The 27,203-nt window shown below is 36.4% G+C and overlaps 2 protein-coding genes across 2 annotated transcripts in view; both read right to left on the reverse strand.

Annotated features, from left to right (window-relative positions):
• LOC137393340 (solute carrier family 49 member 4-like) overlaps nucleotides 1–17,510 on the reverse strand; it is a 42,683-nt gene extending 25,173 nt beyond the window's left edge. The window contains exons 1-3 of the mRNA XM_068079845.1: nucleotides 17,450–17,510; nucleotides 4,057–4,388; nucleotides 980–1,067 (exon numbers count right to left, since the gene is read on the reverse strand). Of these exons, the coding sequence (XP_067935946.1) occupies nucleotides 980–1,067; nucleotides 4,057–4,387 (419 nt within the window). The 5' untranslated portion in view covers nucleotide 4,388; nucleotides 17,450–17,510. The remainder of the gene's footprint in view (nucleotides 1–979; nucleotides 1,068–4,056; nucleotides 4,389–17,449) is intronic.
• A 4,852-nt stretch (nucleotides 17,511–22,362) lies between these two features.
• LOC137394292 (uncharacterized) lies at nucleotides 22,363–23,412 on the reverse strand. The gene is made up of 2 exons (XM_068081008.1): nucleotides 23,263–23,412; nucleotides 22,363–22,941 (listed from the first exon to the last, which is right to left on the reverse strand). Exons 1-2 carry the CDS (start codon nucleotides 23,410–23,412, stop codon nucleotides 22,363–22,365), a joined length of 729 nt encoding a protein of 242 aa, XP_067937109.1.
• Between the last annotated feature and the right edge of the window lie 3,791 nt (nucleotides 23,413–27,203).

The following is a 27,203-nucleotide window of genomic DNA, read 5'->3' on the forward strand; positions in this document are numbered from 1 at the left end:
AAACTAATTTAAATTATTTTTTATTGTTTTTGTCTCGTTGAGTTTTTTTACTTCCCTTGCCGTCAGTACAGAATGCAACTCATAAAGTTCTCTCATGTCCTAAAAGAGTAAAAATAATTTTTAGTCATTATTTAATTTTTACTTTCAATATCTTGCTGACCAGCTCTCATTGTAATCACTCAGTTTTATTTATTCCTTTTTATGATTTTGTTCTTGTTTTGTTCTTCATCATTGCTCATTTCATAAGTCGTATTATGTGCGTAATATTTAATAAACAACTACTAACTTCATCTCAGTCCCTGTTTGTTCAGCTGCCTGTGTTGCCTGTTGATAAACTTTATCGGTATAAAACTTTGTTGATAGCTCATGCAAAAATCTATTCAACTGGTGACAAAACCAAAAAAGACACACGCAATACAGTGTAAGACAAGATTTTTAGAACCCAGTTTACCTTTACCATTACTTTATACTGCTTCATGTCACAAAACAATCGAATACAGAGTACCACCACAACAGAACGGTCTTCCAATAGACTTACACAAAACCGCTGCATTTACTAGTTTTAGAGTTGATGTTAAAAGCAAATTGTAAAGCCTAGATCAATTCACACCTATTGTTTGGATTTTTCAATTCCTGGAGGTCCAGCATCTCAACTAGCTGCAGTGCTACTGCGCATTTAGGCCTCATCATGCCACAACGAGTAGGATCTAAGCTTTCATTTATTTTGTTTACCTTAATCAATATTATAACTATATCTTCATTTTTGCTTAATGTTATATTTCCACTGTTGATGAAATCGCACCCACGCATGCACACACACACACACACGCACGCACGCACGCACACACGCACGCACGCACACACGCACACACACGCGCACACGCACACGCACGCACACGCACGCGCACACGCACACACACGCATGCACACACGCATGCACACACATTTGTAGGAAAATCAATGTGTTGTTAATACTAACCAAAGAAGCTCTGTAAAGAGTGAGATATTCCACAAGATGCACGCTACCACTAGCGCAGAATAGGCCATCAGAACTCCCACTCGTATACCTGTAATTACACTGACTCTAAAGACAATCTGTGAAGATGCTGACTTTTTATTGCTGACTTTGGTGTTTATGCTTAAGATGAACAAATATAATAATGATAAGCATTGGATTATAATTATATGAGTTGAATGCCCAGTGTTGCCCAAGTAATAAATAAGTCTTTGAGCATATAATTTGTTTTTATTTAACATCTAACAACAGTTACCATTCATTTTCAACGATTCACCATTCATATCATGAAAAAAGTGTTTTGTGCAGTTTATATAAATTAAGAGCAAAAATAAAACAACTGTAAATATTTTCAAACTTTTTCAAATAACTGTAACTTTTCAATTTTATGTCATAAAAAAGTATTTATTAAAAGAAATTAAGAAAAAATCAAACAAACTGTAAGTGCTTAAAGATGTGATTGCATCAATTTTAGTTGATTTCAAAGAAAGCGTTTCTTTTGTCTATCAGTTGATATGTTGTTTTTTGTGTTAGGCGATCTCATTGTCAAGATATTTGAAGATTGAAATTGACAAAAATTCATCGCATGAAAAACACTCAGGAAAAAGAGACTTGCCTATAATGATGTAACTAGTGATACAACCTTTTTTATATCTTCTATTCACATCGGCTATTGCAATAAAAGTCTAGTCCTACGGACTCTATAGGCATATATTTTATTGTGTATTTGCTCATGTTGATTAGAATACAATTTTAAATCCAGCTACAGATACATTATTATAAATGTCTCAATTCTTCAAATATGGAAAATTAAAAACTCGTCATATCAGTTTCCTCTCCATGCTGTGTAAACATTTGAGCACGGGCTATGATTCTGCCGGTCTATGGTAATTAGGTCGTCGAGTTAACTTATTTCATCGTGGCCTTTGTATCAGCTAAGTTTTCCGTTCCTATTCACACCAGAAACAAGCTACGAAATACAATAAGCACACCGCCATCTTTGAAAAAAATATGTTCGAATATATGGCGAAACTAACTGCATCTCAAAAAGTCACATATAGTCAGCATTATCTAGTCATTATTAGTACCAATTTGTAGAAAAAAATTGCTGGTCACATTCGATTAGTTAGTTCAAGTGCAAAACAAATGGTCTTTTGAGTTGACCGAAATAGTGAACGGAAAATGTCAGTTTCTTTGAAATCAATTAACCCACCTTTTCTGGCAAACTGTTGATAAAGCCATTCTAGCACCTGGCTGGCAGTTTATAGACTCACCTGTTTTTACTTTGTAAGGGGAAGCATAAAATCTTTGAATTTAATACTTGGTCTGTTAGAATTAAGTCGAGCTATGCAAAAGAACCTGTCAATATAGCTCTGATTACACTTCATAAACCCATCTATCAGAGCAGATTTCAGCACAAATGACAACAGGGCTATGGTGTATGTTTTCCAAATAATGTTTTACATTGTTTTCAACAATATTATTTCATTTTATAATTTTTACAAGCAAAAAAGTTTCATCGCAGCATTAAGTTTTTATTAAAAACATCCATCCAAGTCGTGACCATTAACATAGTTTCATCTCATATAATAGGATAAATTAATCTACTGCAGCAAACTCAAACGAAAAATATTATGGTTTGTGCAGCACAAATTCATGTCTCTCTTTCCCATTTATGTCCTCATTCAAACACTTTTATCTCTAGACAGGGTTAGTCTACAAAAACAAAAATGACATCAAATTGTAGCTAATGTTTTAGCCTTTTATTGGTATTTATTTCATTTGATGGAATTTTTTGACACAATCACATCTTTAAATGTAAAGTGAAATATTAGGAATAATGGCTAAATAAAATCTGGTTTGCTATGAACACAATGAAAATTTTTTTTGTTTACAGTGATATGATTTTAATTCGTTTCAGTTTTGGCATCATAAGTTGAAAATTTGTACAGATTGTTATAGAAATCCATAGTCACTATCTAATGCAAACACCTACTAGTGAAACTCTTAAAAATGTTTTATATATGTACTGTACATATTAAAAATTAGTAACAAAACATTATGTTAACCTTAGTAACTATGGTTACCTATAACAACTTTAGGGTATTTAGTGGTTATGATTTGCAAGAAAATGTAACATTACAGTAACTATGCGCAGCATGTACAGTAGGAAATTTTTACCTTAAAAAAGATGTTTAACATTATTGCTGAATTAAACTTAAATGAATTTAGTTTTCTACATACATACTTAAAGCTAAGTTTTAGTATGTATTTTTGTAAACTAAACTTTAATTTCGTCATAGGCTAAGAATTTTTCACTTATTTGTTTTTATGTTATTTTTTACTATAACTTAGAACAAATAACGCTGAACTGAGCAAACATTGTATACCTCATTCAGGCATTGCAGGAGAGACTTCGGCAAATAGCATATCAGTGGTTTCATTATTTCTTTGTAATCATACTGACTAACAAACTTTAATTTCGAGAAAAATTGGAGTTGGTATTGTATGATGGAAAAAAATTCTCTCTGGTTCGGTGAGAATGAAAAAACATTGTTTTCCATAGAGTAAGGCAAACAAATCTTATAACATGGCCTCGTAACCAATGGGTGCACAGTATTAATTAATGATTTAGAGTGTGCCATCGCAAAAAGGATCTACAGTCCATGGTAAAAACATTGGGTGTGACAAGAAAGCCATAGTCTTGTGGTTATACGCTCATTTGTTGAATTGCGGTTCAAATTCACGATGAAGGTGATTTTCGTTGCTAATACTTTATCGGTCTATCTGAACAAACAAAATACAGAAGACAAACAAACTTTAAGATGTATATACATAGATTAGCTGACTCATGCGTTTTCTTTTCAAACTAAAGTGCTTCTGTTTTACATAAAAGTGCAACTGCTGTACCGCAATGGCGTTTAAAATTATGTTCTCTTTGCTGCTGTCATACCTTCTTTATCAACTGTAAACCAAAGTATTACACAAATAATCAAGGATTACAATCTAAAGTGACGAGTCTTATCACATTCTTTACGCACCTTTAGTTTCCACGATGTACATGACTGGAAGAGCGAAAACTAGAAACGTGACACTGGTGGCAGCGTTGGCCATTCCAATAGCCGAGACATCCCATCCATGTGCTATGAGAAGAGCGTTGCTTAGCGGCGGCCATATTACCCAACAAAGGCTCTGAGTGGCTATACAGAGAGAGAAAATAAATAAAGTCCACCATCGTACAGGATAGACCTGGGGCTGTAGCCTTCCGATAGAAGAATCATCGCTACCAGGAGATTCATCGCTGGAATATAGTTTGATCTTGTTTTGTGTAGAGTCCAACAGCGCTTCCTTTTCTGTACCTTTAGAACTCATGCTAAATCAGATTACATATTTCACTAAGGCTATGAAAGACAAAACTTGACTATTTAAGAAAACCAAATGCACCGTTAGTAAATTGAGCAAGTAAAATGGCATGCTCTAAAAGTTACATACAATATGTTTACATTAAAATGATCTTCAGTTTATCTTTTTCCCTAAGCAATGAAAAACTACTATGTTTACAAAACTGAACCAAATATTTGTCAAAACTCTACTGAGAGTTGATCAAAATATATTTTTAAGAGACATCTAACAAACTTCTTGACTTTTTGGCAATTGCACATTTCTCAGTTATTTCTACCTGTGAGTTATAACTGCAGTTATTTTCACTTCCTTGTCATTAATTTTTAAAATGGGTCTTCTAGACTGCAGTTCTTTACTAGCTTCTAAAATAGGACCAAGTGTAAATTAACCAGCCTTTTTTAGAGAATTATGGGTATGCACATAAGTTGCATCATCAGGTGTTTAAATAGCCACTCACATCAAAATTTAAAATATTTTTTCAGAAGTTACAGATATTTTTTTATTGTTTGAAATGTTGCTTGCTGTTTTAGGTGATCTGATCAAATAACATGCCTCTCAAAATTTGATTGCAGTTAATATGCTCAATAGACAAAGACCCTTTTTTTCAGCATTTTATTTGTGACCAATTTTTTTCGATATTATTCCTCAAATATTATGACAGCCTGATTACCTAAATCGACAAAAAATTCTGAAATGGCAGATAATTATCTTTTCTCGTGATTAAACTTTAAGAAATTTTACACGAGTTATCTTTTAACTTGTTCTCGAAAGCCGGTACTTCTTAAAATGAGTTCACTTGCATTATGAATTTCACAGGAAAAATCATTAAAAAATTAATTATAACAAACCTACTTTACATTAGGTTTCAATCCCATGAACTATTTTTACAAAGCAAATGCATGGTTAGTTACTTACTTGTGACGTACTCTACTCACGTTCAAGGAAAACAAAGTTTATCATATGCCAAAATTTCTTAGGCTGTTCATAATGCAATTCTACTGATCCTGAACTAATCAGCTAAGATAAAAAGCTTACATTGTTGCAAAGCAAAATACAAACACCACAGTGATTTATACATCAGGCAACATACAATGATAGTGGAATCACTGAATTAAGCTTTTTAGGAGCAAAATAATCTTAGAAGATAACTCTCTAGAAAACTGCACTTACAGAGAACTCAAGCTAGCTTCCCCCAAACTCAGACATTTCACCTCTATTTGAATTTGTGCCAGTGATCTTGTATGAGCAGTAGTAATATCTTTAATATAAATGCATCATACAAATACAGTGAATGTTGTAGAAATACTAAAAATCATGTAAGTTGTTATAGAGATAGTCTGAAAGAATTATCACAGCTAGCTACACTGACTAAACATGAATTCTAAAAACCGGATGCATTTGGTTCAACATGAGTAAGCTTGGTTTTTGACAATGACATATTTGTTCTAATTTTTAAATATGAGCTTACACAAAATTTGATTTGATTTTATCAAAAAGTATTTGCATTTTTCTAACATTTGAATTTTTTTTATTGACGTTTGATTTTTTATTAGTGATTTGTCTGTCAGAATGTGATTAGTCTGCCACGGCTGCCTGCCTCTCTTGTTATTAATATTGGCTATGGCACTGAAGTTGCAGAGTTGTGAATCTCTACTCTGTTGGTTTTTTTGCAACTATAATAGACGTCATAAGTGCACTTTCATTTGATCTGAATGTTTTAACTGCTATCAAGTTTTGTTGATTTTAATCTTGAAATGTATTGGCAGTCAGATAACCTCAATCACAAATGATAAAAAGTTCAAATTATTTCTGATTAAAGCTACTACAATTCTGCGTAGGTTTGACTTTAATTTATTGGAAATCCAAACTTTTGACTATTCTTACAAACAGAATTGTTATACCATTGTTAACAATGTTGTTTTAGAAACTGAAAAGCCAAGGCTAATAGACAACTTTTTTATTCACACATGGAGCCTGATCTAAGGTGCCCAGATGTTTGGGTTGCTCCATAATGTTTTTAAAAAAAACTCAATGTTTTTTAAAAAATCTTTTATACTCAGTGGCTAATATCACAATGGTTTTTCCTTGACCAGCCCAGATGAAATAGTAAATCTTAGGGTATTTTTACAGATGGACTTCAACACAGCTATACTTCACTCTGATGGACTTGTAAAAGGATCTCATCTAAGACACGGACACTATAAATGTGGTAAAAAGCTTTAATCATAGCTTTGTGAACCGGTGAGTTAACCAGCACATGACAATCCCAACATGTCATGTTACGTGGTTCATACTAGTAAATCCTGATTGATGGCTAGGACTGGGTGCAGTGCACCCCCAGCTTGTTCAGGTTTGAACATTGCCTTGGTCAACGGAGACATTGGTGAGCCATATACTGACTAGCTTATAGTCAATCAGATAAAATCATAGATATATATACCTAGATTTGCCAATAGGGAAAAAGCCTGTCAGACTTAAATAGCATGACTTAACGTCATTGTATTGTGCCTCACGCTTGACTGCACTGCTGGTAACAATGAAGCTTATGAGGAGAATTTGACAAAATTACATTTGTTTTCACATAAAAACCTTCTTTGATACATAATCCAGTAAACTAAAGCAACTATGTGATAATATCTGATAACCACCTTAGATTAAAACTATAAAAGGTATGAATTGTTGCACACAAATCATGAGCCATCAGGGCTTTATTTGCCCCCCTCTCCTATCCCCATTCTCTCTTTTCCCCTTCTCCAAAGAAGAAATGAGAAGGGGAAAAGAGAGAAGGGAGAAAAGAGGGGGGGGGCAAATAGCTCACCCACTCAATGATCCAGACCCTGGCTAGGTGAATAGACTAATATCATGTTGAACTAAACATGACAAAATATGATGAGCCTGTGAAGTTTTGGTCTGATCAGGGAAATGGAACCAACGGCTTTTTTAGCTAGAGCTGGAACAAGAACAAGGAATGCAGGGTCGGACCAGACTCGGGGTCAGCTATGAGGGCCAAGATCGGGTCGGACCGGGTCAGCACGATTTTTTATTCATTTAAGGTTAAGAGATAGTTCTATTACAGCCTAATGTCGTTACATCAATAAACTGAGATAGAAGAAACCCTTATCACACCAATAATTATATTTTGTGGCTTGGTTTATAGATGCAATCTACAATTTATGGCTAGCCATTGGTGGATCAATGCAATTCAATGGGTGATAGATTAATGGCATGATTTGGCTAGTGTTTTTATTACAAATTTTATTTTCAACTGCAATTATAATCAACAAGAGATTAGTTAAAAAATACTTTACAAATATAGAAATAGATAACCCAGCATAGTGGAAAAGAAAAATCCATCACTTCCCTAAAACTTCTGGTATTAGTGAAATAAGCTAAAAATAAAATAAATTTGCTGGATTGAAGATTCTTAGACGCGCTTTTAAATTCCTCAGGATGCCCTCGTTGTAAGTGCCTCAATAGTATTGAGGTGAATCGTTCTTTGTAGCTTAAAGGTTGACTTGCAACAAAATTCACATTACAGTTATTTGGTATCAAATTATTCACCATGTTTTACTCTGTTGTGTTGTAGTTGCCAAATACGTGGAAAGACGATTACAAGCCTTTAAAAGCTCAAAAACGAAAAGCCGCCGTAGATTGGAATCTCTTTATTTCGATGACGTAGTCATTACAGTTTGGTTATCGTCTTGTCACGTGATGTTCTCATGTGAGTTGAAAAGCCAATAAAAGGCTCAATATAAAACTTATCGTAGCACTAGTTTATGACAAACACTTCGGGTTTTACCAAAGACCCCGTATCAAATATAGATGCTCGCTACTTTAAAGTTTTGTTTCGGCTTGGTCAAATCGTCTAGTCGTTCTCTGATCGCGTGACCCAATATTTCGAAAATAATTTTTGCAGTATTTTTTGATTATCACAGGTGACCAACAGGCTGGTCATGATTATCAGACAATGATATGTACTCCTAAGAGCTAAGGTTAAAAAGTTTAATGATTTTTTTACGATAGGTTATAAGATATCAGTGCTAAAAGTGACAGCATTACAATGACGATAAAACAGACGCGTAAGAACAATAGACATGGTTTTATTGAATGCGTGAAGTATATTTATAAAAATATTTTGACGAATGAGGTTGCATAAAAATGTAAACAGAAACCATCTTGTAACAACTACGTCCTATTTGAGCCGTTTGGGAAGGCGAATCCAAACTACGGCGATCTCGTGTGGCGGCGATTAACTGTTCGTTTTTTAACTTTTACGAGATTGTAATCACATTTCCACATCTTTGACACCTACAAAACAACAGAGTAAGACATGGTGAATCATTTGATACCAAATAACTTTAATGTGAATTTTATTGCAAGTCAACCTTTAAACAATAGCATGATGTTGGACCTCAGCAACTTCTCCATAGTAGCACTTAGTGCTAGCCTGGGAAAGTTTTTCATCAATCCAGCACTACTAAGCAACACTCTCGTCGCTTTCTCACTGTGGTTGCAAACCTCAATCACCACAGGCGAAGACAAAGTCAAGCCACCACGATTCTTAACTGTGATTAGGGAATTTGTTGCTTGGTTGACATCATAGTTGGTAACATCTACGATGCTAGTGATACAATCATTACTTTTCAGCTTTGGTGACCTAGCCAGCTACATAGCCAGCTGTAAAATAATCATTTTTTCTCATTTTTGACTTAAGACATACTTGCATACTCTTCATATCTGGTCATATTTAGTTCAGCATGATATTAGTCTATTTACCTAGCCAGGGTCTGGCTCTTAGAGTGGGTGGGCTATTTGCCCCCATTTCCTTTCTCCCTTCTCTCTTTTCCCCTTCTCACTTCTTTTTCGGAGAAGGGGAAAAGAGAGAATGGGGATAGGATAGGGTGGCAAATAAAGCCCTGATGGCTCATGATTTGTGTGCAACAATTCATACCTTTTATAGTTTTAATCTAAGGTGGTTATCAGATATTATCACATAGTTGCTTTAGTTTATTGGATTATGTATCCAAGAAGGTTTTTATGTGAAAATAAATGTAATTTTGTCAAATTCTCCTCATAAGCTTCATTGTTACCAGCAGTGCAGTCAAGCGTGAGGTACAATACAATGACGTTACGTCGTGCTATTTAAGTATGACAAGGCAACGGGTAGGAATAGCTATTATTGGCCAATCTAGGTTTATATATCTATGGATAAAATAGTTTCAACGTTTGCTTGATGAACCTTTTGACACTCCACTCTAAAATAATGTTCTTGTCTTCCTTTATACATGTGTCTACAATGAAGTGGTATCGGCTGCAAGGCTACAAGTGTATCAAAAGTTACTTCTGACATACTGATTATGTTGTGTACATAACTTTTAAAACCTCCACAAACCTTGACCTTTTTAATAGAAGTGCTGAGTAAATGACCAATCATGTTTAAGGTGACATTTTTTTCTTCAGAAAAGTAGTGAATGGGATTTGACGAGTCAAAAAATTAATTTGATCAGATAACACCTTGAGTTCACTTTATTTATTTTTCCTTAAATCGATTTTGGTAGAGATTCACTCTTGAGCAGCAAAATTTAAACTTGCATTTGTCTAGTGGCAATATAGAAGTCACTAATTATTCTGATTTTATGATGGACAATTTAACACATATTTTGGACTGATAAAAATAATTCTGCATGAAACTTGCAGAAGGAGGCAACTTCCTGATGATCGCATGCTAGTTTGGTTTGTAACCACTTTCAAAAAACGAAGGTTCAAACATGATAAAAATTATACTTTTTTCGCAAAAAAAAACAAGCTAAAAGGCATCAGCACGCAACATCTAAGACTACTAATGACAACATTTTCATGTCAATCAAAAAGATGGCGTAAAATTTAATAGTGGCTAGTGTGTATGTAGAAGTATTAGCTGCTACAGTTGCGAGCATGCTTTGTAACAAATTTTAAACCATTTGCCATAACTGATTGTTAAGGCCTTTACTCTACAAGAGTTTTTTTTTTGTAGGTCAATCAGTTTTTTCAACACCATCCATTATTTCCTTGCACCCTTTTTTCTAGCAACATCAAATGATGCACCTCGCTTTGGCTATGCATTCTGCCATTAGGCACTGTTACAAGTAGGTAGCAGAACTCTAAAACTATAAAGTTTGGGTAAATCTTTTGAAGACTCATTTAAAATAACCATAGATGGTGTCGACCACACAAAGATAAAACCTAAATTGCTTTCAAGTATCCCCGCCCATTCCATTATAGACAACTTGACTCAATTATTTTCCTTATTAATAGGTGATCACCAAAATGAAAAATCGACAACGCTTTATCTCAAGTTTTTAGATAATAAACATACACTAGTGTTACACGCTACGAAGCTTTGAGCTTCGAAGTTGGTGGTTTTGATCGTAGAAATGAGTAGGACAAATTTACATGATACACAGGAGTGATCGCACCACTCGCAATTATTCGTAGCTGATGAGTTTATGTGCTACGAAAAAACCGTCGTACAACTACGCGTTTTCTATATTAGTCTGTTGCGCTTATATTTACCATGAGGCGAATAATTTATATCGTGTCTGGCACTCCTAAAATGCGTCTAAGGTCAAACGACAATGTCAAAGCTTGTAAGAAATTTTTCTTTAAATTTCGCAGTTAATATTTTTTATTTCGAAGATAATATTTTAAAGCACATGCATTAAAAACAGAGATGCTGTAAGAGCGTCACTAATGAAAACGATGAAAATCTAACCACCCTCCGATCACAAAGATTTGCATAATATTACAATTATCGTTGTTTACATGTTACGTAGTACCTCGTTGTAACTACGATGTTTTCAAAAAGATCCCCTCCTCTTGAGACGCAGGTTTGAATAGCTTCAAAGATTTAAAGATTTGACATTTTGAACCATTTATATGATACAAAGATAATAAATATGTCAAAACTTTGTAGCATGTAACGCTAGTGATTGTTACATGCAGTCATAATTGCTTAAAATCAATAGCCCGAGACATGCTATACTGATAGCTTATGAGAGCATGGTTACATTCATTAGTTTGCCATTGTTTGATCTCAGGCTGAGTAATTCATACACATGGATCAACCAAGTGGTATAAGCTTATTCGTAGCCTTCACATTTTATTATCATGCAAGGCCAAAGCGTTTAATAAAACCTGATATAAGAATATCTTTAGTTTAAATGGTTTCATATCATTTATATGAGAAACCAGGCCTGTATTCCCTGGTTGCAAGTTGAGGCTGCAAATTTTAGGCGATTAGTTATAAACACTTGAAGGTTTGAGGGCAGTATAAGCCCCCCAACAAAGTTCGGGGAAGCCTCTTGAAGCTCTGGACATTTTAAGCATCAACAACCCTCAAAGTATGCATAAATGCAATCAATTGTAAGCATCAAAATCTACATAAGTATATTGCTTACTGTTCATGGTAGGCAAAACATTTTCTTCATTCAACGAACTATATAAAACTAATGACACTACAGATTTATGCAAGGGACATTGACAGAAAAAGAGCTATTACTCTTTTATTGCAATAGCTCTTGTTTCATCAATTTGTCCATGGCAGAAGTTTTTCACAACTGATTCTGTATCTATTTCAACATCTTCATATGTGTGTAATATTAGAAGATTATTTAGACAAGGCTGCCCCATAATGCACCTAATCGATGTTTTGATTTGCTTCAATGCAGAAAAGATCTCTCACTCGCTGCATTAGTGGTAGGCAAAACCAATACTAGACTAGTGAGCCTCTTCACCTCATCGCTAAAGCGCGAATAGTTAGTATTTGAAAGTTCCAAGTGAATGAGCTTAGACTGCAATTCTTAGCATTCAGCCGCCGAAAATCACTAAAAAGTTGGGGCGGCTCAGTCGCCCAGCCACTCCAGGGAATACGTTTGCACAGAACAGTTGCACAAAATAATATATAATCCTTTTACAAGTTTTTTCTAGATTTTATAATTTGAAAAATTTTGAAAACAAAAGATTAACCTGATGAGATTCCTCTAATGTGTAATTTTAGCTGACGAAACTAATAGAGTTAGTAAGATTTCTTCATCAATCCAGCTCGCTTGTCAACAATTAACGTAATTTTATCAGAAGTAGTGGCCAAACGACCATGGGAGTCCACACAACATCCTTCAGCGCTATCAGAATGCAGTGACAATGACTATGAACATTACATAAGCTTGTCTTTAAAAGGAGCTTAGCTGTTCTCGAGCAACGAGAAAGCATTTATTATTACAAAACTGGTAATTTTCAAAACTCAATTGTTTAGGTGCACAGTCCAAGACTTTAGCAAAGAAATTATTTATTTTGCAATGTGAGATATTTCAGATACAGTGCTAGGCTAACATTTATGGCTCTCATACTACATAACCTTTACAAAAGCATGTCGCCTGACTAATGATCACTCAATTCGTATTTACCCAGATGAAGGAAATACATAATCACTCCCGCACCAACTTACCCAACCCTGCACACCTCTACATACCCGTACTCATCCCTAATTACCTTTGCACATTTCTACCCACTCCTACACACCACTATAATACAGCTCTGCACCCCCTAAACAGCTACAATTACCCCTACCCATCATTACAGCCCATTGTACACCCCTGCAATTTCTACACACCCTTACACATTCCTATACAATCCTACACACCCTCCCATCCTACACACATCTCTACACATCTACCTACTTACACCTTCCTACTTACTCCTACATACCACTATTATACAGCCCATTAAACTAACATCGATTAGTGGTCCAGTGCTTATATCGAACAACTAAGTTGACACGAGAGCTGATATGTCACGTTTTAATGATCTTAAAGGTTGACTTGCAACAAAATTCACATTACAGTTATTTGATATCAAAAGATTCACCATGTTTTACTCTGTTGTGTTGTAGGTGCCTAATATGTGGAAATGTGATTACAAGCTCTTAAAAGCTTAAAATTGGAATCTGTTTAATTCTCTGATGTAGCCATTACAGTTTGGCTATTGCCTTGTCACATGATGTTCTCACGTGAATTAAAAGGCCAATAAAAAGCTCACTATGAAACTTATCGTAGCACTAGTTTATGACAATCACTTTGGGTTTTACAGAAGACCCTGTATCAAATATAGATGCTCGCTACTTTACAGTATTGTTTCGGCTTGGACTAATCGGCAAGCCGTAATCTGATCATGTGACCCAAAAACTCGCAAATAATTTCTGCAGCACTTGTCGATTATCACTGGTGACAAAGATGCTTGTCATGATTATCAGACAATGATATGTACTCCTTCGAACTAAGGTTAAAAAATTAAATGAATTTTTACGGTAAGTTATAAGATATCACTGCTAAAAGTGACAGCATTACAATGACGATAAAACGGACGCGTAAAAACAATAGACACGGTTTTATTGAATGCGTGAAGTATATTTGTAAAAATATTTCGACGAATAAGGTTGCATGAAAGTGTAAACAGAAACCATCCACCACAACTACGTCACATTTGAGCCATTTTGGAAAAAGAATCAAAGCTACGGCGGTCTCGTGTGGCTGCGATTAACCGTTCGTTTTTTAGCTTTAGGAGCTTGTAATCACATTCCCACATATTTTGCACTTACAACACAACAAAGTAAGACGTGGTGAATCTTTTGATATCATATAACTGTAAGGTGAATTTTGTTGCAAGTCAACCTTTAAATGAACGCAGTCAAGAAGAATGAGGTCTAATTTTCTCATAAGTAAATGAATGATCAGATTAGGATTACGAATCACGATCGGATCGAATTACGGAATGATCTAGTTTATTCTAGAATCTATTCAAGGCAGTCATAAAAACATTCTTATACACAGGCAGAAATATAATTAGTAACTTTCCAAAGCACTTGCTATATATTGACGGAATAAATAGAATGACATGACCTCGTTTTTCACCACCTCATAGGTCAGGCTGGCATTGAGTTTTCAGCTTTGAGATTCTATCGCTATGGAGGTCTCTATAAACACCTCTGTACATCTGCTTGCAATAAATATGGCATAGGTAAGCAGCTGAAATGCTGGAAGATCCATAGAAATTACAAAAGTGGTTTTCGTTATTGCCAAATACCAAATCCAACCAAAGTTATATGATGTGCTATGTTGCTATGATGTGCAGTGACCCCAAACCCTACTTTTAAGCATGGATTGAAGATTACAGACTAATTTGGAGGCAGAACCTGAGTTCACGTCAATCAAGTTATGTGTAACTAACGAGATCGGAGAAATTACAGTTTTTTTTGGGAACTGCATCCTTCATCTATACTACTGGCTGGGACTGTGTAGTGATAATACCACAAATTTATATACTCATGTATCGAGTTCTGCTAAACAAGATGATTACAGCAACCTTGATTTGGTTCCACAGAGTGAAACTTTGCATCAAATCTCTACCATTCATATACCAAAGGATAAAATGACTACAAAACAGTATATATGTAAGTTATAAATTAACTTGCAGGCACACGGGCCATAGGCAGGTTGGTAATAATCCAAATTACATTTCATTGGTACTCTGATAGTCTGGTGAGTTGTGAAAGCTGTGAGATTCTGTCAGATGTAACAACTATACATATACGACTATTGTAGAATATCGCGATGTGTCAATTGGTGCAGTCGTTAGAGAGTTGCTCAATTGTGTTGAGAATTGTGAATCTTGTGCAATACAATTATTTTTTCCAACCGTCAACCGTGACTTTAAACAATTAGATGTACGCACACAGATCTTATTATAAAAAGGATTATTATGGTAAAGTAAAGATTGAAACCTTTAAAGTTTCACCCTTTTGCAGGTATAGCGACATTATTGTCGTTTAGCGATACTAATGCTGATGGACAGAGCGACTACTATGTCGCCGCACAAATGGTTTTTATAAATTGATTTCCAGTAAAATTATTGCTTTGTTTGTTTAATTTTATTTTACAAATAGTAAACTACAATAGATTTGTCTTTGTTAACAACAAAAAAATTTACCATTTTGAGAAAAAAACGATCATTTTTTTGCATTACCAATGATATACAGCCCCCCAATGATATACAGCCCCCAATGAGATACAGCCCCCATGGGGGTTGTATCTCATTAGCAATACTAAACGAACAAAAAATCTGAAATAAAAATGTATTTAAATGAAATTGGAAATTTTGTTTGTAGCTTGTTTCTGCTTTTACTAATGTTTTCCCAGAGTACTACAACTTCTTTTACTGTCATGGTGTCCTCCAAAAGCTATTGGCAAAGGCAAAGAGGAACAATAAAAAGCACATGATGTCAAGACTGCGATATAGGACTCTGCAAGGGCAAATGCTTCCGAAAGTACCATAGCTAGAGAAACAGTAATATGAAGAACTGACTTGAACTATGTTTATTTGTATTTACCTGTACCATAAAGACATAAAAACGTAATAAACGTGTACAATATCATAGATAAAAGTGTATAAATGATTTTTTTAAATCGATTTGTGAAAAATTAATTTGCTCGAGGAGTCTCAAATAGCCTAAAAACGTTGCCTGCGAGAAGGTTAAGTTAGTTTAACCCTTAAAGTTTAAGCCAGACAAAAGCTGTAATCGAGCCTAGTTATAACATAGGGAAGTATCCAGTATTGTTATAGGAAAACTCTGCCACTGTTATGCTAGATTTACAATAACAGAACGCTTACAAGGTTGCCATATGACACACATATTCCTTGAAATCTCTGTAAGACAAACACACACATTTGTTGTAAGTATTCTGTTCATCCAATATGCACTAGTTTCTTTGTACTAATTGGCAACTGCTGTCACTCTACTGTCAGTTTTGATGTCAAATAACTGTAATGTGAATTTTGTTACAACTCCACCTTTAAATTACTTATATTTAATTTTTTGCTCTTCGTTAAAATACCTTGTTAAAAATAAAATTTAAATTTCTTTGCTTCTATGTCAACAGATGCAAAAATAAACTTAAATATCCCAAAAAGATTTTGCTTTCCTTGAAAATATCTTCTATCAAAATTAAACAAGATAAAAATATTAACGTGCTAAAAAACTGGAAATATACATGAAATGTGTGCTGCTCAGCAATAACAATTTGAATCGATCAGTTTTCTTTGTTCTTATGACCTTAGTCTGGTTATATGGTCTGACCGAAGCAACAAATTCGTTTACGTTGAGTGTAATGTTCTGTGTTGTGGAGATTCTCAAGATAGACCACAGGGGCTCATCAGGCTAACAAGGCTACAAGGTAATATCTTATAATAGCTAGACTTAATTCATTACTCAGGCAAGGCAGGTGAAGCGTTGCATGATGGAATCTGCAGTTCTGTGCAGTATTATGTCATCAGCGCTATTTATTAATGGGCCATGAATAGTGATGGTGTTAGAACGACTTTGCGGGCCAGATAAGATTGCAAGGCTGGCCGGATGTGACCAGCGGGTCGTGAGTTTGAAACCTGTGATTTACAGCAACAGAATGTTTACAAAGTAGCTATATGACACACTTATTCCTTGCAATCTCTGTAGGACAAACACATCCACTTGTTGTAAGCATTCTGTTCATCATATATGCACTAGTTTCTTTGTCCTAATTGACAATTGCTGTCACTTTACAGTGCTTTCATTATTTTATAACTACAGTATGTCTCACTCATATTGGCTGCAGCATTTTACTCGAGACATTTTGAAATGCTATTTTCCTAAAATGTCCAGAATGAAACGCCTCCAGCATTTCAAGCATGGCTAGATTGCTGTCAGGTTGTACAAAAAGTTAGTTCGGAAATGTGACAGGATCTAGATAATTGTCTACATGCAATTTTTATGCTAGTAATAGTAACATCCATTAAGGACAATTAGCAAACAACAGTTATGTAAAATATTTATTTCATGTCAAAACTGGCCTCCGTGTTTTAGCCCTTTTAGCACTAGACACTTCAATAACTAACTGCAAGATGTAGTCAGTGACCCCTCAGTTACTAGAATGCTTCAGCCAATTCTATTAAATATTAGTAACTCACCTGAAGGCCTTCACTTGCCTGTTTTCCTGTGATAAGACAGTCAAGCCTCGCCAACTCGGCTCCAGTCTAAATAGTGAATGATATTGATCAAGTTGTCACATGTTGCTCTAGTTATGCCTCAGTACACCTGTTTTTGTATCCCGAAACCTTTTCTGGCCTATTGTCATTTCTATGCATTCTATTGATGCTATAATTTGTCTGAATGTGCATAGATAAACCTAACAAACAGATGAACGCTTGTGCAAATATTTAGGGTTGATTACAAGTATTTTGTGTAAAGGGTTTTGCCTTAGTCACAAAGTAGGACTGCTGTAATGATCTTCATTAATAAATTTGAAGGTAGTTACAAGTTCTGAAGAGAAGGTTCAGAAATTCTAGATCTTCTGAACTATCAAAAGAAGATAATCAGAACGAGTAACTCTCAGATAAATGGGGAAGCAATGCACGTTTGTATGTTACAATAAATGATCTCATGGGAAGGAAGGATAAATATGCTTGATAGATGGAAGCAGTAGAAGATGACCAACTAGGAGCGTTTCAAATCCCTTGCATACGTCTTAGATGAATACTCTTGGCTAAATGTCGCAAAAAGCTATTTATGGTAGAATAGGATAAGTGATAAGCATTCATTTAGCACTGTTAGTATTTATAAATTCGTAGTTGTCTGCTACATGACACGTTCAGTGATTACCTTATCAATGATCAACGATCATATCCACCAACACATGTTTAGCATACACAGATTGTGCCTGTCATAAGTCAAGTGTTTGATTATCATAGCCTAAAAGATTAAAATATTTATAAAAATCTCAGCCTCTGCAAGCCTTTGCAAGCATCATCACACATGCACTTATTTGTTGTCAATGGACTCTACCCGACTAGTTCACCCCGTACTCTGGTGCACCTTGATAACCTAAAAGCTACTTTATTATCTTAATTTTGTAAGGGGGGCCTCAAGCGCACTCGACCTTGGAAGAAAATACCTTTAGGTTTACCCAGTCGTGAACTCCCTACTTCGGGAGAATCTGAAAGCATCGCAGAAGACATGAAGATAGCATCTGTACTGTTGCTTTTGCTACGTTTCGTAAAGGTGAGAAACTGATTGCTAAAATGATCTAAATTACATTGGATAGAAAACCTCCCTCTAAAAAGCGGACTTTTGTCTGAGATTACGTTTGTGATAAGCCGTTGTCTATGAGGATCATTTAGAGATAAACGCAGATGTTTTTGACTTATATGTTAAATGCATAAAAACATGAATATAGAGCAGTTATGAACTTCAGGTGTCATTTTTGTATTATTTTTATATTTATAATTATATCCCAGCTTACTATGGTGTATCAAGATTTAACCTATTAGGCAGAAAAAAGTTTCTCACCTCACACTTCATGGTCTCCTCAAACCACAGCGCTGTAGAATAAGTAAGGAAAAATTTATAAATACAGGAAAAAATTGGAAATAAGACACATGTTCAACTTTGTACAAATAAAAAATTAAAAAGTAACTTTGTCGACACTGCCATAATGATTTTCATGAAGTTTTTCTATGAATTTGGTTGCCGTAGTCACTCAAGTACAGTGCTCCAATCTCCGTCGAAAATTTTATCATCAGAATTATAGTTGCGTATGTGATAAATCCAAATTTGCAAAATCAACTTCAATGTAAGGGGAAATCACATTATGTAATAATTTTTATTGGTATGTTTGTTGTAGTTTATAATTATATCAGTGTACTACAATGAGTAAGTTGCAGATTTATAAGCTATGTAATAATGTTTCATCAAATGTTTCAAATGTTTATTCAAAAACAAGTAATATACCCAATATATGTTCATAATGCTTGCAGAAACCAAATTAAAAGCATTTAAAACAATTTATTTTATCATTGAAAGCTTTTATAGTTTCATCTGCCAGTTGTGATCAGGCTGATGCTTTCACTTTGACTCACTTCAGCTTTTTCTAGTTTTTCTACTTCTTCCTTTTTTGGTCTGAAACGTTTTTCTTCACCGCTGAATCCACCAATATCAGTATCCTAAAAAATTATTTTAGCACAACAGGAATTTTTATATGTAGCCATACTTCTCACTGAATGAAAGAGAAACTCTGTACTAATGTTTGAAGCACATGTGTGCTAAGCAACAACATAAACATTAAAATAATAGTACTGAATGGAGAAAACGTAGTATTTTTGTTGGATATAAAAAATTTTTCATACGATAATCAACCAAATTTTTGAGAAAAAAATCTGAACTTGAAGAAAAGTGTTATAGTTTGGTATGTTAAACAGGACCAGTTTTACGAGTTAAATTTGAGGGTAGTATTATATTTAAGTAAGCATTTCATTTGAGTGTTGACAGGATACTGCAATCAGAGTAATATTGCTGTGTCACCTACTCGGTTCAGAAAGCGTTGCCCCAATAATAGCAACATTATTGATTACATTTCTATGAAGCTTGTAGTTGACGTTTTTGGGCTGTTGAACAATGGAGCCCTGATAGAAATTTACCATGCATTTAGGGCAAAGTTACCAAATGGCTATGCAAGTCTATGATTCTTACCAACCACTAACATTTTTCTGATATTATTTACACAATAGTCAGTGTGCTGGACTATGCCTGAAGTCTGTTTACAACTATACCATCTGATAAACTTTTGCAAAAATTGCATGACAATGACATAAGCATTAGTGTAGTTATATACCATATATATAACAATGGCAAGGCAATATCACATGCAATATCAAAAAAGGAAGTACACATTAATCTTTCGACAGAAACATCAGTATCCATAACTATTTATAATCTTTAAAATGTAAACATTAGTGTTCTCCGTTGTATAGGGGTAACCAAGGCACCTTGGGCCCAGGGGTACGGCGGACCACTTCCGCTGAAAACCCAACCGCTGACCGAAAACTTATACATATTTTTTGTTGTTATTGCAACACATAATACAACTAACCTTGTTCTTTGGTATGGTGTAATTTAAAGTCTTCACTGTTAAAACTTTAAAAAATTTTTTATAAATAACTTTTGCTTCATGTACCGGGGCACCATGGACCACCTGGCCCGGGGCACTGCGGACCATGGTCCACGGTGCCCCAGAAAAACTCATGTTGCTTTTGAGTTAGTATTTTTAAGTTTTAATAGTATTTTAATATGAAGAGTGGAGTTTCAAAAGAAGTTTTGAGATGGGGTTTGTAACCCCATCTCAAAAGCTTCCCCTAAAACTGATGCAACGTTAATGCGAACTGCAGTCAAAAGTGTGATAGAAGATGGCATATCTGCTAGGAAAGTGTCGCGACACCTAAACATTCCCCGAGCCACTCTAAAGCGTTATCCAGAGGTTGCTAGAAACCATGGCATTGAGAACGTTAGCTTTCAGAAAATGAATGCCACAAAAAGTCAACAGTCGTGCTAACAGACACACCTGTTAAGCTTCAGTTAAAAAAGGAGGAAGAAAGAGAATCGAAAGAAAAAACCTGGTAAACGCAAGGTTAGTTTTTTGTTGGTTTTCTGAATAACACACTCCGATCACAACGAAGTAAAAAATTGTATTGTACTACAAATCTATTTACAATAGCAGCTATTTTTATACAGGTTACCGCACCTATAGAGTGCAGCAGCGAAGAGGAGGCAGAGCTAGCAGTTGCATTGTCGGATAGCGAGGAGCCAACCAGCAAACCTGAAGACCTACCCACCACAGCTAATAGGCCTATAGTTATTGGGACCTTAAAGTCTCCAATCATGTTCTAGTAGTAATTAGAGGAAAGAGAACTGTGAAGCACTTTGTGGCAGTGATACTTGACGTGTGTAACACTGATGACACCATCCCTGTATCATTCTTCATACAGCGCAGGTCCAACTTTATAACCCCGGAAAAAAAAGACATTGTAACAGTTGACATCAACGACGTTGTGATGTTGATTCTAAACCCTCTATTATTGGTAGCACCCAAAGAACGTGCAAGGACTTTTGCTTCAATATTGACTTATCCCCTCTGCTTTAATAAGCAATTTTTTTTCGCCAGACAGTGTCAGAACTATTTTTTAGATGATGAACAATCCATTGCAGAAGTTTTTCAAAATATATGTTTAAATATGGTTTTGTATAATACATATTGTAAGCTTTACCAAATAATTTCAATAAATGGTCTAAAGCGTTTCCGTGGCAGTAGTTTGATGCGTGTGTCCAGGGTACCCCGGAGTAGTCTGGACATACACAAAACTTTTGTGTTGGCATGAAATCTTGTGAGTTTGGGCCCGAGGTGCCCCGGTTACTCCTACCAACATGATAGGCGTTGGAACATAAGCTCCATTGACTATACAGTGTTGAAGTAGAGTAGAGACTAGAACTTACTGAAGGTACGTGTTGAAATGTGACTTACCACGTCAGATTCAGAACAAGAAGTGCTGGCACTGTCTAACTGTATATGGTCCATTAGTTATTTTTTGGGATTCTTGTGGAACATCGTTAGCATTTATGGTTGGCATAAAACCGGTCTTGGTCTTGACATAACCTAAACTGTAATCTTGACCTTTAGACAATCATTCAGAAAGAGTTATCCAACATGCCCCCTCCCTTAGAGGAAAGAGGAAACAGTTTGCAAGTTGTGGGTTACCGGAAGCAATTATTGCAGAAGCAGTTATTACCAGTGTAGCATTAACACACAAGCAAGGAGGGAAACTAAAACAATGTTACCAAGTCAAAAGTGTTTCAAGAGAAATCAGCGAAGCTAGCATTAGATGAAATTATGACAAGCTTGGCATCAAGGAGCAATTGAAACTGATATTAATATTAGCACAGGCATACATACCTATTAACCAGCTACAATATTCACGAAAATGTTGCGGTTGCATTTATACATGTAGCTGACTTCAGAACTCCCATACTATCACAGTTAACTACTGGTAACAGTTTAGTAGTCAGTCTCGCCCTTCATTTCGACATCATTCCCAAGGAGCCTATCATGTAACTCTTCATCATTGTCGGAGGCAGTAGCCTCGTGTGGCTCACTCTCTCCCTCACCTTCTCTCTTTAACCTAGCTGAAGCCTCGCTATCGTTTGCTTCAGCCAAAGCCTCAGCACCGCTTGCCTTGGCTGAAGCCTCGACATCACTTGCCTCAGCCGGAACCTCGGCATCACTTGCCTCAGCCAGAGCCTTGGCATCACTTGCCTTAGCCGAAGCCTCAGCACCAGAAACAGCATTGGCCAAAGCCTCAGCTACAGTAACTTTTGACATAACAGTTGACAATGAACTGTTCCGAGGCGAAATAGGGGTTGCGCTGTGCGCACCCTCCCTGGGACCGCTGGAACCTTCCGCAGACGAATCTGCAGGCGTACGTGATTTCCGAAATTGGGCCCTCACGTTAAGCAACTTGTTAACAGATTTCTGAATAGCTTGTGACAACTGAAACCCATATTCATAATTCTGCTCTTCCTTCTTAATAGCCTGTATTTCTGTCTCATACCGAAGCTTAGTTTCTTCTTTTCGTCTCTAAAACTTCAACATTTTCTCCTGATAGACCTTCTCACCAGGTGGTCCCTTACTAGTAACATTTGACAGAAAATCATTAACTGCACCCATTAGAGACACATTAGGCTGTGTAGGCCTACTAGTACCAACTACGGCTGCTGCATAACCTTTAACCTTAGCATCAGGCTCATTACTACTGAGAACTTTAATCTTTTTTTTGCCACCAGACCATGTGCCCCCCCTTTATCACATTCAGCGACCTCATCATCCAATTTGTGACAAAAGCCACAATTTGGCACATTACAGTCCCTGACAAAATGGCCGAAAACATTCGCTAGCTACATGATCGCGGTTGTACCTGCAGATCATACAGTACAGTTTACCACTTTTACCGAAAACTTTAGCGGCCTTGGTCTCATCACTTCTTCTGTCAGCGAAGCTCGTCCTACTACTTGGGCCATCACCCTTTGCTGATCTGTTAGGCTCGGTCATGAGAGTTTGTATGTTCTATAATCTATAACAGAAGCAGTTATGAGTAAACCATATCAGAATATCTGTGAGGCCGAACAAGCCTGCCACTTCTTGTAGTGGTAACAGGCGTTTCATCCGGCTCAGCCGCAGATGCGGCCTCCAGCACAGTGGCTGGGGCCTTTTCACTGTTTTCTTTAAGCAGAAAGACAAATACTATTGGACACTTAGTGTCTACTAGACAGCTACCCAGATCATTTAAAAAAAAAACCTATCAAACTCGTTTTCGTGTTGCAAAAACAGATGTTTTCTGTTTCTCCGGAGCTTTCTGTCTCCTATCCTCACCCAGTAACTGTCTGATAAAGGATCCTTGCAGACCACAATACCCCCAGCCCCGGCATCAGGTAGTGACTTGACCCTAACTTTACCATTGACGTTCAATTCAGGCATTTCTGAACTCTATACTTTTTATCAAAGTTACGCTTAATCTCTGTTTTCCTGTTTTCGTCTTTTTGTTCAAATTCCTTGTAATCCACCTGACGAGACCTAGGCAGTCCAAACATAAACCTTACTGCCCTGCCAAACATGAGTTCACTTAGTGAATACCCAGTTGACAGCGGAGTAGTTCTATAGACCGACAAGGCTTCGATCTTATCCTCATTCTTCAACCACAACTTTTTGACTATTTTGACGGCACCTTTGGCTAATCCATTAGACTGAGGATAGCGAGGGCTACTCATAACCAACTGAAAACCATAGCTAGCGGCAAAGTTTCTAAATTCATCACTATCATAGCACCTGCCATTGTCCGACCGTACAATTTTAGGTACACCAAAATGAGAAAATACGTTTTTCGTAACAGATATTACTGCACCAGATGTCTGAGCATGAACAGGTAACGCCTCAATTCACCTAGAGTAGTAATCAATGATCACTATATACAATTTGCTTTCAAAGACAAATATGACAGAGCCTATCTCCTCCTAAGGGCAGAAAGACAATTCGCTTTCTACCATTAGTTGGTGTCTAATATCACTATGACGGATGCAAGTATTGAAGCCTTTTACAGAATTCTCAATGTCGTTACCGACACCAGACCACCAAATGTAGGCCTGCGCACAGCGTCTACATTTCGAGATACCCTGGTGACCTTCATGGCACTTTACTAGATACAATTCCCGCAAGAATTCCGGGATAAAAATTATGTGAGGCATACATTATTAACCCATTGCATAAGGTCAACCTATGTCTACACTTATAAAACTTTGACATCTCATCACTGAGCAATTGCAAAGGAGTTTCCCAATCATTATTAATATGACTAAGGAGCTCTTTACTAACATTATCAGTTCGCATAGCATCTTTAATCTCACCTTCACGACCTTCTGTATCTATAGAAGCTGCTACAATAGCCCCAACATATGCTTCCGTTTCCCTACTTTTGTTGAGGTCTACAGGGTCATAAATACCGTTAGGACGACTCAACAAGTCTGCTAAGTACATTTTTGCGCCTGGTGCATGAAATATATTGTAGTCATATCTCATCAACTGTAGCCTAAAGTGTTGAACTATTGCTGGCAAATTGGCTATATCTTTTTTACCTAAGACAGACACCAATGGCTTGTCGTCTGTCTCGATTTCAAAGTTACGACCAACCAAATAAAAACCAAATTTCTTACAAGCCCAACTGATAGCTAATGCCTCTTTTTCAATTATTGCATACCTTTCCTCTGTCTCCATCATTTTTCTTGAGGCATACTCAACTGGCTGTCCCACACCATTATTGTCTAATTGTAGGAGGACAGCTCCTATAGCATTTTTGCTAGCATCTACAGAAACCCTATGCTTTTTGTTCAGGTCAAAGATACACAAAACTGGAGCTTTAGACAGCTCTTGTTGGATCTCAACAAAATCTCTCTTTTGCGCTTATCCCCAATACCATTCAGATTTCGTATCTGATATAGCATAAATTGGAGCACAAATTCCAGCTATCTTAGAACTAGACTTGCCGAGGTAATTTACCATGCCAGTTAGGCGTCTCGCCTCCGTTCTATTGGTAGGTGGAGCCATTTCAATAATAGCTTTTATTTTATCAGGGTCTGGCTTGACACCGGCAGCACTGATTACATGAACTAAGAACTTAATTTCATCACAGCCAAATTCAAATTTTTCCTTTTTCAGGGTCAAGCCCGATTCCTTTATTCTATTCAAAACTTTCCTCAAACGTTCCCAGTGTTTGCCAGGACTTTTCCCATAAACCAATATATCATCCATAAGACAAATGAAACCTTTTAACCCTAACAGTATATTTTCCATAGCCCTCTGAAAGAACCCTGGAGCTGAAGAAATCCCAAATGGCAATTTTTTAGAGCAAAATCTGCCCGAAGGTGAGACAAAAGTTGTCAGCAGTTTGCATTTTGGATCTAATTGTACTTGCCAGAAACCAGAATTTGCATTGAGTTTTAAAAATACTCTAACCTCTGACAATTGACTAAGCATTTCAGAAACCCGTGGTAACAGATAGACTTAACGTTCTAAACTTTTATTCAGATTTGTCAAATCAACACACATTCTGATTCTACCAACTGGTTTAGGAGCAATAGTAAGACCTGAACACCACCCAGTTGGATCCTCAACAGGCTCTATGATATCATTAGCCAACATAGAGTCTATCTCAGACATTGCTTTCTCCTTCAGCACCAGGCTTCAATTTTATCTTAAGAATCCCAGGTATTGTTCCCAAACCAGTAAGAACCAAAGGGAAATCTGCAATTGGATCAAACCCTTCTGAACTTGAATCATTAAAAACAGCCAACAAGTTAAGGCTACGTATCTGTGGTAGGCTCAGTAAGTTCATTCTAGAACATCTGACAATATATACTCGAGTTTCTATAGATCTATAACTACTTTGAACGTTCACATTAGACATTCCTAGGATATTAAGCTTATTGCCATCTGCCCCAACTAAACACTTTTTGGGTTTCTCTAGTTTTAACTTTAACAATTTGCTAGAATTTTCTGTCAAAGCAGAGACTTTGGCACCAGTATCAAAAGTGAAATCTATACTCATGCCATTAACTTTCATAGTGCGTACTATACTATTGCTGCTGCCAAATAGTCACCTATTATCCTTAGTGAACCTCACTTTACGGGGACTTTTACTGTCTTCCCTTGAACCTCTATAACCATATCTATGTGGACTGTGATGCCGTCTATCGAGGCTCCTATTCCGACCACTATGAAAACCCTGCCTCTGTAGGCTAGATCTCCGCCTATCAGGACAGTCCTTTGAAGTGTGTCCTTGTGCGTTACATGTAAAACAGTGAGCATCGGAACAATCCCTTACTTGATGCCCTTCGCACTTAAAATGGTAGCGAGTTCTGCCATGTTGAGCAGGAGAGTTGCTACGCATGCAACACCTTGGGCTAGGTGACCTGCGACTGTCATTACTACCTCTACTGCCATTTCTAGAAGCACTCGAGTCACGGGAATGATATTTAGAAAAACTGGAACATTTGTCCCCACCATATCTGTCATGATGCTGACCTCTATTCACCTCAGAACCGTTACTTTCAATGCTAGACTTGCTAGAATCTCTAGACCTATAACCAGCACGGTAATCATACTTATGGTATCTGTCACAGCTCTGTTGGTGCGACCCATAACCAGACGACCCTTTACGTGGCCTTACCGAGACAGAATAAGCACCAGCATTGCTGTCATTACTCGTACCATGGCCAGAGGCGTAAGCACAGTTATCAGCATCTACTTTTGAGACACTACTAGTAGCATTAAAACGGCCAGCTTTTACTTCA

The sequence above is a fragment of the Watersipora subatra genome, chromosome 4 (assembly GCF_963576615.1).
Source record: "Watersipora subatra chromosome 4, tzWatSuba1.1, whole genome shotgun sequence".
NCBI classification, from domain to species: Eukaryota; Metazoa; Bryozoa; class Gymnolaemata; order Cheilostomatida; family Watersiporidae; genus Watersipora; species Watersipora subatra.

Coding starts and splice junctions, on each gene's coding strand:
- LOC137394292 (XM_068081008.1), bottom strand. CDS start 23,412: ATGACCGAGCCTAACAGATCAGCAAAGGGTGATGGCCCAAGTAGTAGG. Junction 22,942..23,262: donor GCAGGTACAACCGCGATCAT/GTAGCTAGCGAA, acceptor TTGAAGTTTTAG/AGACGAAAAGAAGAAACTAA.